The sequence below is a fragment of the Pseudorca crassidens genome, chromosome 20 (assembly GCF_039906515.1).
Source record: "Pseudorca crassidens isolate mPseCra1 chromosome 20, mPseCra1.hap1, whole genome shotgun sequence".
NCBI classification, from domain to species: Eukaryota; Metazoa; Chordata; class Mammalia; order Artiodactyla; family Delphinidae; genus Pseudorca; species Pseudorca crassidens.
The window spans coordinates 8664475-8674579 of record NC_090315.1 but is presented as its reverse complement, the minus strand read 5'-3'; the positions used below and the strand labels follow the sequence as shown (position 1 = coordinate 8674579).

Below are 10105 nucleotides of genomic sequence, written 5' to 3'. Positions count from 1 at the left end.
TAGTACTCCACACTTCCACTGCAGGGGACATGGGTTTGATCCCTGGTCGGGAGCTAAGATCCCATGTGCCCTGTGGTGGGAAAAAAAAAAAAACGGAACATGTAGGCCACCAGACAGCACAGAACATTGAGTGCTAGCTGAGAGGCTTGGACTTTCTCCTAGGGGCACTGGGGAGCCAAAGAGGGACTGTGAACAGGAGTGGGGCAAGGGCAGCTCTGGGGCCTTGAGAGAAACTAACAAGGGGAGAGACTAGAGGCCAGGAGGCCAGGGAGAGGATCGGGGGAGAGGACGAGGCCTGAGCTGGCGGAGCGACCTCCATGGGATTCCAGTCCAATGTCCCTCTTCCCTCCCACTCCCCATTTACTCCTAGCCAGACAAAGAACAAAGGCAAAAATCTTTTATTTCAATTTTAGGGAAGCCACCATCCTCTTCCCTCCATGTAGAAGCACAGGGAGACACCCAGTCAAGAAGGCATGGACAGAAGGGGCATCGCCACCATCAATTGCTGAGGAGAGAGAGGAAGGGGAAAGAGGTCCAGGACCTGGGGATCCAGCCCCCAGCCCCCTCCTCCCTCAGACCCAGGATCCAGACCCCCCAGCCCCTCCCCCCTCAGACCCAGGGGTCCAGGTCCCCAGCTCCTCCCCCCTCAGACCCAGGGGTCCAGGTCCCCAAGTGTCCCTGGTTCCCCACAACCCCCAGCCCCCCAGGTACCTTTCTCTTCTGATGGAAGGCTGCCTTGCTCTCATCACAGCTGATTCGCAGGGGGATGTAGGCATCCAGATGGTACAGCTGCTGGGGGCCCCCCATCACCAGGCGATTCTCCCCAATCTCCAGCGACAGTCCCAGAGCGCCTTCCTGGGGATGCAGTGGAATCAGCCCACCCTTCCCTTCCCAGCAACAGGACAATAAGAACACAGACCAGTGAAAGAACTCTCGCGTGTCGGGATACCATATTTAAAGAGTCTCACCTCCCAAGAAAAAAGTGGGACACAGTAATTACAGGTTTATGACTGAGCACTTACGATGCACTGGGCATCCTCAGGACAGCACCGGAAGTGGGCCTGAGGCCCCCATGGGACGGAGGAGGCAACCTGCTCCGAGTGCAGCACTGGCCAGGCTCACACAGGTCTGACAACGAGCCCGCATCACTCCCCCTCCAAGACCCCGACCCTTCCAGACCTCATTCTCCTACTCTGGTAGAGGGTGCACTCACCAGTTTGGGGAGGTCAATTTCGGCCAAGAGGAGGTCAGGGGCCTCCAGCCAGAGGTTCAGGTGAGGCTTCTCAGGGCTGGGGAGGAACCAGACGCAGAACTCAGAAGAGCCGCCAGGTCTTTACCAGGGCCGCTCCCTCTCTTTCTCCCTCCCAGCCCTGCAGCCTCAGGACACCTTCCCAGAGGGAGTTCTGCTTCTCCTCCCTCTGGGTTCCCAGAGCCCCAGGACACCAACACCTACAGGATGGCGGGAGAGATTCCAAAGAATGTCGGGGAGACAGGAGATAGGGAGCCCACTGAATGCCCACCCTTTCTCAGGTCTCGGGGAGTCGGGCATGTACAGGTTCCCCAGCTCCTGGATCCGAGGACGCTGCTGGGAGCGGATATTCTGCTGGGAGATAGAGCCCAGGAAAGATCTGTTCTTCAATATGCGCCACTCTGAGGGGAAGGAACACAGGATCAAAGGTCACATGGCTCAGGGTGTCCTTTGCTCCCTCCCCTAGAGGAAGAAGGGGGTCTTGCACTGCGAGAGCCTCATGGGAGAGGCTCCGCCCTCTGCCGAGGATACCAGGGATCTGACCACACCCCCAAGCTTGACTTTAGGAGGCGTGCCTGCCTTAGCCCCGCCCCTCGAGGCTCTCAAGACCCCTGCCTGCTCCCTCTCCCCCTTCCCAAGACTCACACATCCCTCTCCCTGAACTCCACAGCCCAGGGGCTAATATAATCCCTGCCCACACGAGTCCCACTTCTCCCAGGGGCCGCCCCCAAGCTCCTCCAGGTTTGGCTCCTCCCTGTGGCCCAGGCCCCGCCCCTCACCTGGATTTAGTGGCAGGCTGTATTTGTCCTCAAGGCCCTCCCTGGCAATGGTGATCACGAGCTCCTGCAAGAAATCGCTGTTCTAGGAGTGAAAGAGGGAGAAGAGATGTGGGAGGGCTGGGTGATGGAGGGAGAGGCCCCGGCCCAGGCCTCCCCTGCAGCCCCGCCCCCAACCTGCATCCTCCGGTAGAAGTCGCTGTTGACGGCTACGTCGTAGGCGGTACAACCCTGGCCTTCTGCCGGGAGAGAAAGGGGGTGAGACCCCAGCCCTCGGTGGGAACCCCACGGCCCAGGCACAGCCAAGGAAAACACAATCAAGAATAGCAGCCACAGACCCAGAGACATTAGGAAGTCAAGACACGCGGCTGCCAGTCTGGATTCACACCAGCCTCGTCTCCCAGCTGCAGTCTCTTCCCCTCTGGTCCTTCCCCACCATGTCCCAGAGCTGACCCTGACCCTCCCCAGTTCATAGTCCTCCCAAGGCCCCCCAGCACCCGCAGGGGGAGGACTGAGTCCTTCAGCCTGGCACTGGAGGCCCTGTGTGGTCTGCCCCTCCCACCTGGAGAGAGTTCACTTCTCCAGCAACCTCATCCCTTTAAATTTCTTCCAATCACTCTTGATTACTGATCAATTCAATTCAATCATTTCTCTCCAGCCTCTGGACCCCTCTGTCCTCTCTGCCTAGAACCCTCTTTTCTGTCTTGGCCTGATGAACTGCTCTGGTTCCTTGAAATCTTATATCCGACGTCTCGTGCTCCAGGAGGCCTTCCCTGATCCCTCAGTGGGAGTGAAGAGGCCCCCCACCCCACCCCGAGCACAGCACAGAGTCACACCACATTGAAATCACATCTGCCTCCTTCATCCTCACCCATGACTGAGAGTTTCTCAAGGGCAGGTTCTGGGTTTTGATAAGTCCCTACTCCCCAGGGCACTGGCCAAAGCTTCATCCCAGGAGGCTTCAGGGGACATATGTGAATTGAAAACACAAGGATGTAGAGACAGAAACTCCACAGAGACAGAGGTGAGACAAGGCAGAGAGACAGAGGAGAGAGTGGAGGAGAAAACAGGGATGGGTTAGGGCTGGCCGAGGACTACAGCCAGGAGATCAGTTAATGAGCACCTGCCCAGCCCTCCCTTGCCCTGGGGTGGGGCAGGGAGAAGTGCCAGCCTGGCCAGGTGAGCAGAACCAGGACTGTCCGGTGAGAGTTCTGGATGCCCAGGAGGCTAGGGATATGCCATGGGGAAAAGGATCAGTACAGGGGTGCCAGGTTTCTAGGTCCCGAGGGAGGAGGGTCCTGGGCCCTGGATTCTAGGGAAGAAAGGACCGAGGGGGCTAGATTCCTGGGTCCTCTCAAGGCACTGACTTGCATCCAGTTCGGCATGCGGCTCTCCCAGACTCATGGGGATGCGAAACCCGGCTTGGTCCTCCTCCAGCATTTGAAGCAGCTCATCCTCGGTCAAGTCAGCGGGAGGAGGGATGGAGGGAGAGTGACAAATGTTGATGAAAACTTTCCCTTCAGATGAGTTGGTCTTTATGCAGAAACCTGATGGGAATGGGTTTGTCGTTGACCATCTGTCTCTGCATGGGTCTCAGTGTCCATCCTTCTTTTGATTTGTCCCCCTCCTAGAGTATTAGTCCTCCACTTTCTGGGTCTGTTCCCCTTCCTGCCCCTGGGATTTCTGACTCTCTGTCTTTGAGTCCTGTCCACCTAGTCACCCCACATCTCTCTTTTTTTTTTAAATTTTTATTGTAGTATAGTTGATTTACAATGTTGTTACTTTCTGCTGAACAGCAAAGTGAGTCAGTTATACATATATATAACTCTTTGTTAGATTATTTTCCCATATAGGTCATTAGAGTATTGAGTAGAGTTCCCTGTGCTATACAGTAGGTCCTTATTAGTTATCTATTTTATATACATTAGTGTGTATATGTCAATCCTAATCTTCCAATTTATCCCTCCCCCTTACCCCTCCTCTCTCTGGATCTCAGTCCCTTCCTTGCCCTCTCTGGGTTTCTGTTCACTCCCATCACCCAAGGCCTCTATACACCACTACTGTGTCTCCTTCCTCTCTCCTTTCCCTATGTCCCCTGCCCCCAGTCTGTGACCACCTCTCTCTGGGACTCTATCCCTCTCTCTTTGGGTTTCTGTCTTTCTCACCAGGTTGAGGTTTTATCTGTGTCGATTCTGGTCTGCTTGTCTGGGCTTGCTGGAGCTCCTTGGAGGCCTGTGTGAAAGAAAACAACGTCCAGGCTTGGCGTTTGTGCTGTCAGAACCCCCTCATTTGTTCCTCAAATGTTTAGTGAGCAATTTTTACGTATATGAGCTAGGCAGGGCATGAGACATACTATGTCCCCTTCCTACTTTGAGGAACCCGAAGGACAACCCTGATCCCACTCCCATTTCTTCCAGAGACTAGCGAACAGCTAGCAGTAGTAGTAGTTAAGCAACTACAACTCCCGTAGGCACTGTTTCTCCACCACCACCCCCGCCGCCAGTGTATTCTGGGAACTGTAGTCCCGTTTCTGAGCGCGCAAACACACACACACACACACACACACACAAAAAATCTCCCAAATCCTCAGGGACCCAGGAGTCCGTTTAGTCCGCACCTGCAGCAGCAGCTCCTCGAAACGCGCCGTCTCAGCGCTCATCGTCTCTGCCTCGTTTACCTCCGGTACCAGCAGCTTCAAGTCGGCCATGGCCCTGGGGAAGAGACCTAGGCGTCCTCAGCAACAACCTTCGGTTGGATCCGAACTCTGAGGCCTGCTCCCGGGCCCTCAACCGACTCCCGACACCCACAATTCTGTACGCAAATCTAAGAATCTGGCCTGAGACTACAGTTTCACTCAGGTCAGATACTGCATCAAATCTCTTGGGAGCCAGTGTCTCTAGATGCCCTCTAAGCCCTATGTGCCAAGTGTTTAAATGAGAGCCACTCTTCTGGTCTCTGCGTAGCCAGGAACTTCCGACTACCCCAACGCTCCTTCATCTATCCTGCAACCGCATTCGGTACCAATCACAGAACAATCTAGTCTAAATCTGAAGCCGCGCCCTTCACCTCAACCAATCAAAACTAATCCAGAAAGCCACTAAACGCCACACTTCCGATATGGATTAAAGCCACACTTCCGCTCCTTCCCTACAGCCACATCTGGCCAGGTTACTGGGCAAAGCTGGCACACTTTTAAAACCTTAACTTCAGTGTCCATCCTAAAGGACTCCCTTCTGATCTCTGAACAATCACCTCGTCCCCAGAGGTAGACTAGATTCTCGAGTAAAGATATTTCGGGCTAAAAGCTGCACTTTCGGTCTCCAATATGAACAGGGTGGTGGGAAGACGCCAATACGGCCACTCTTCTAAATCTGGAGGCCTCGTACCTATTTGAAGGCATCCATATTTTCGTTCCCCACTCCCCCAGCTTTGAGGAATGCGCATGCTCCAAACTACACTTCCCGGCGCAGACCTATAAGCGGAGTCACCGGGTCCTAAGGCGGGATTACGCTCTATCTCCTGTAGCCCCGCCCTTTGGCCTGGAGGGGGCGGTGCCGCCCTTCAGACCTCGAAGTTCTCTTGGGGAGAGAGTCCCGCAGTCCGTGGAAAGCGGCCTGGGAGCGTGATGGCTGCGACGCGCACAGGATCCCGCGCCTGCGAGATCTTCACCACGCTGGAATACGGACCGGTGCCGGAGAGCCACGCATGCGCATTGGTGAGGGCTTGCCCGGCCGGCGCTGCCCATCCCCCTTCCTAGACCTCCGGGCCCCGTTTTGAGCGCGGACTCCCGTGATCCACCGCGGCAGCTCAGCAGCTCCGCCCCTCTCAGCTCCCGTGATTCCCGCCGCTCCTTAGGATCCACCCCGGAGGACGTTCCCTTGAGCCCTTACGGTTGCTGCCTGTTAGCTCTTTAGTCTGTTCTCGCGAGCCCTAGTGGCTGTCGTGTTCCACGGTCCAAAACTCAAGGTGGTGCTTCTCCTATTCTGCAGAATCCCCCGAGGGGCTTCTGTGATTCTTCAGGGCCGCCTCAGAGCTTCCTGTGATCCCCTGGGACTCAGAATTCCTGTGGGCGTAGACTTCCCGTGATTCCTCAGAATATCCTATGGCCCCCGGGGTCCCTCGGAATTCCTGGGGGGGGCTCCCTTGGTCGTCCGGAGACCTCCGCGGAGCCCCCGTGAGTCGTCAGGGTCACGTCAATACTTGTGGGGTTCCTGTAATCTCGGGAACCCTCGGAATCCCAGAATACATCAGAACTTCCTGTAATTACCTTCAACCCCGCAGAATAACCCCGTGGGGCTCCCGTGATCCCTCCGTGTACTTCAGAACTTCCCTAAGGCTCCCGTAATCCCTCAGGGTCCCCCAGAACGATCTTGGGGTTCCCATGTATAACTTCGGTGCCTCGGATTTTGTGTAGTTACCCAGCCCCCTCAGAATTCCCCCATGGAGCCATCCTGATCTCACAGGGCCCTCTAGCACCTAGGTGTGAGAAGTTTGGGCTTCTCTGGAGGGAAAGAGGAGGTTAGAACAGTGGTCCACGTGGAAGAAGATGAGACCAGAGCCTGGTGCGGACTGTAGAGATGGAGAAGAGATGAGGCACAGATGCAGGAGGAACAGGGTTTGGGGTATTGAGAGGACAAGGACAATGCCTCGGGTCTGGGTTTGGCTGTCTCTGTCCTCCCCCCCACCCCATGGTGAACCCAAGAGGAGTAGGGTGGCAGAAAGTTTGGGAAAGACTATGGGCTTGGTTATCACATGGTGATGATGAGAGGGAAAGCCTTGGGCCATGTGCAGGAGTCAAATACTACTTGTGCCTGAGCCTCAGGCCTAGAGACAGGGTCCTCACAGTAGGAAGATAATTGAATGGTGGGAATGATGAGATTATCTAGAACTATAGTGTAGACTCAGATAAGAGGATCTGGGATGGAGTATAGAGAATTCCCATACTTGGAGGTTGGTTAGAGATGGACTATTCTGAAATAGCAATAATGTGATAATAGCTTATATTTATTGGGTGCTTTCTATGTGCCAGCCTCTGTGTTCAGCATGATCTCATTTAATCCCCAAAACAGTAATTGTCATTACTTTAGTGATAGCAGACAGAAGCTTAAAGAGGTAAGTAATTTGCCAACAGTCAACACATCTTAAAAAATGTGAAAATGAGATTTGAACCTGAACCCTGGGATTCCAGAGCCCATGCCCCCCATCCCCCCACCCCACCCCCCAGCTCAGTCTTACAATCTGTGGGCCAGACTCAACCAACAAACATGTTTTCTTTGGCCTGAACTTTATTTTTTTAAATGTGAATTCGTGGACAAGTAATTTCATGTAAACATCCGGGATTCCAGCTTCTCTTGAAAATAAAAATCCAAAGTTTGGCAACCTTTGGCTCACATACCCTGACAAAGATTATCTGGCTCCAATAGCTAACTGTCTTTTTAGACAAGTCATGAGTTCCTAGTCTCCACCAGGGCCCTCTTCTCACACCAGCGTGGCCTGCCAGGACCCTGTGGAACATTCTTTCTGGGTTCTATTTTTCTTTGGGGGGGGGAAATTTTGCAAAGTCACACAGAGTACTTAAATTATGAACTCCCATTTATCCATCATCACTCAATGTCAACAATCATCAACATTTCTTCCAATGTTGTATCTCTTTGTTCTCTCTTTTTTTTCCTGGAGTGATTTAAAACCCAGATGTCATGTTATTTTCCCATAAGTATTTGAATCTTCATTTCTAACAGGTAAGGACTCATTTTGTAACATAACCACCAGGCTGTTTTAACATTAACAGTCATTCTTTAGTATTATCTAGTGCCCAGCCCATGTTCATATATGCCCGACTATTTCAAAAATGTGTCTTTCCGTCGGGGGGGCATCTTTGAATTTGAAACTTACGAATTTTTACTTTACTTAAAAATTTGGGGGGCTTCCCTGGTGATCCAGTGGTTAAGAATCCACCTGCCAACGCAGGGGACGCGAGTTCAACCCTGGTCGGGGAACTAGGATGCCACATGCCACGGGGCAACTGCACTCGTGTGCCGCAACTAGAGAGAAGCCCACAGCGAAGAAGCCCACACGCCCCAGTGAAGACCCAGCACAGCCAAAAAAAAAAAATTTTTTTTTACTTTAAAGAAAAATGAGGAGGCCCAGTTGGTAGGGTAAGAGAAAAATCAGGAGACTAAGGCATCAGGGATGCTAAGAGAAAACAGTTTGGGGAATTCCCTGGCGGTCCAGTGGTTAGGACTCCTCGCTTTCACTGCAGGGGGCCCGGGTTCAATCCCTGATCGGGGAACTAAGATCCCGCAAGCCAGCGGCCAAAAACAACAACAACAAAAGCCAGTGTGCAGAAGGAAAAAGTGGAAAAGATGTCTTGGATTTAGAAAGGATTTAGGGAAGACAGGGAGAGAAAGAAACAGGAAACAGACAGGGAGAATGAAATGCAATAAAATGAATAGGAAGTCTTAAGTAAGTGCTGTTCTGAGCCTATGACACATATGGATCCATTTAATTCTCATCACTGTCATGTGAAATAGGGAGAGACTGTGATTATCTCCATCTTCCAGATGGGTTAGCCAAGACCAGGGTATTTTAAGACCCAGGCTAAGACTGCACAACAAGGAAGTTTCAGAGCCACGATTCAAACCCAGGCCATGTGGCCCCAGGCTCCAGGGACTCCCTACCTTGGGCTCAGTTAGGCACTTCACAGCCAAATAAACTTCACCTGGCAAGGCAGCAGCAGGCCTGTGTCTTCAGTGGGGGGGCGGGGGGGTGTCACATCCTTCCCGAGTGATGACAGCTGAGATGGGAGGGAACGCCATCTCATGTGGGAAGGTATGGGAGTCCCCTGGCTTAAAAGCCCCACCTCCCAAAGAGCACGTGATACAGTCTCATGGGCATTGCAAGGGTCCTGGCAAGGAACATGCCCATCACAAGAATGCAGAGCACTCCAGGAAGCCCCAAATTTCTGGCTTCCCACTGGATATTTAGGGTATATTCCCAGTTTTCCCAGTCCAGGTGCAGTGGACCAGTCGGGGGTCAGTATTGTCTGGAAATATAACTGAATTGTATCAGATTTCCAGGGAAATAGAAAGTCATTTCTATTCAAGAAGGTCATTTCTCCATGGAGAACAAGTTTTATTAATCCTTTGTTCACATTCTCCATATGTAAAAGTCAATAGGATGTCCCTCATATGTTGCTGGTGAGAATGTAAAATGATGCAGCTGCTGTGGAAAACAGTTTAGTGGTTCCTCCATGAATTACTCCGAGCATTGCTATATGACCCGCAGCTCCACTCTGAGATATATGCCCAAAAGAAGTAAAGACGTTATTCGAAGAAAGACTTGTACGTGGACATTCACAGCAACACTATTCACAATAGCCAAAAGGCAGAAACAACCTAAATGCCCATCAGCTGATGAATGGGTAAAGAAAATGTGGTCTCTCCAGACAATGGAATATCATACAGCCATAAAGAGTAATGAAATTCTGATCCATACTACAGTGCGGATGAATCTCGAAAACACCAAGCTGAGTGACAGAAGCTAGACACAGAAAGTCACGTATTGTAAGATTCCATTTATATATGAAATGTCTAGAATAGGCCAGTCCATAGAGACAGAGAACAGATTAGTGGTTGCCAGGACTTGGGGGCAGGGGAGAAGGGAGGGTGAGCTCTTAATGGGTATGGAGTTTCCTTTTGGGGCGATGGAAATATTCTGGATTTTTTTCTTTTGCCGTGCTGCTCGCCACGTGGGATCTTGGTTCCGTGACCAGGGATCGAACCTGGGCCTCCAGCAGGGGAAGCGTGGAGTCCTAACCACTGGACCGCCAGGGAATTCCCTATGTTCTGAAAGTAGATAGTGGAGATGGTTGCACAACGTTGTGAATGTATTGTTAGAAAATGCCCTGAATTTACACTTTAAAATGGTGAATTTCATGTTATGTATTTTTTATGTTTATGTGTATTTTCCTCCTACACGGGAAAATAACTGATGGGGCAAAGGGGGCGGGTATTCTCTTCCCAGAGGACTCTGGGTAGGGATAGAGCTCCTCCAGCTGCCTCTCAGACCCCTTTCCGAACTC

General features: G+C 52.1%; 2 protein-coding genes across 7 annotated transcripts in view; one reads left to right on the top strand and one right to left on the bottom strand.

Annotated features, from left to right (window-relative positions):
• Positions 1–383: 383 nt before the first annotated feature.
• On the bottom strand, positions 384–6075 carry PIH1D1 (PIH1 domain containing 1). Of its 5 annotated transcripts, none has more exons than XM_067718855.1 (10): positions 5916–6075; positions 4643–4736; positions 4191–4257; positions 3393–3572; positions 2203–2264; positions 2029–2110; positions 1521–1650; positions 1214–1289; positions 712–855; positions 384–505 (listed from the first exon to the last, which is right to left on the bottom strand). In XM_067718855.1, the coding sequence occupies exons 2-10, from the start codon at positions 4730–4732 to the stop codon at positions 464–466; spliced, it is 873 nt and encodes a 290-aa protein (XP_067574956.1). In that variant the 5' UTR covers positions 4733–4736; positions 5916–6075; the 3' UTR covers positions 384–463. The 5 variants fall into 5 exon arrangements, with proteins under 5 accessions (XP_067574956.1, XP_067574955.1, XP_067574954.1 ...); XM_067718854.1 differs by lacking the exon at positions 5916–6075 and adding an exon at positions 5593–5730; XM_067718853.1 differs by lacking the exon at positions 5916–6075 and adding an exon at positions 5412–5560.
• ALDH16A1 (aldehyde dehydrogenase 16 family member A1) overlaps positions 5479–10105 on the top strand; it is a 13367-nt gene continuing 8740 nt past the window's right edge. Inside the window, exon 1 of one of the 2 annotated variants that reach the window (XM_067718833.1) lies at positions 5479–5740. In XM_067718833.1, coding sequence (XP_067574934.1) covers positions 5651–5740 — 90 coding nt within the window. In that variant the 5' untranslated portion in view covers positions 5479–5650. The remainder of the gene's footprint in view (positions 5741–10105) is intronic. The other variant, XM_067718834.1, reaches the window with a different exon arrangement.

Excerpts from the sequence above, each read along its gene's own strand:
- PIH1D1 (XM_067718852.1), bottom strand. The coding sequence starts at position 5,469 with ATGCGCATTCCTCAAAGCTGGGGGAGTGGGGAACGAAAATATGGATGC. Across the intron at positions 4,258-4,642 it reads TCGAGGAGCTGCTGCTGCAG|GCCTCCAAGGAGCTCCAGCA; the intron begins GTGCGGACTAAA and ends TCTTTCACACAG. Across the intron at positions 1,651-2,028 it reads CAGCCTGCCACTAAATCCAG|AGTGGCGCATATTGAAGAAC; the intron begins GTGAGGGGCGGG and ends CCTTCCCCTCAG.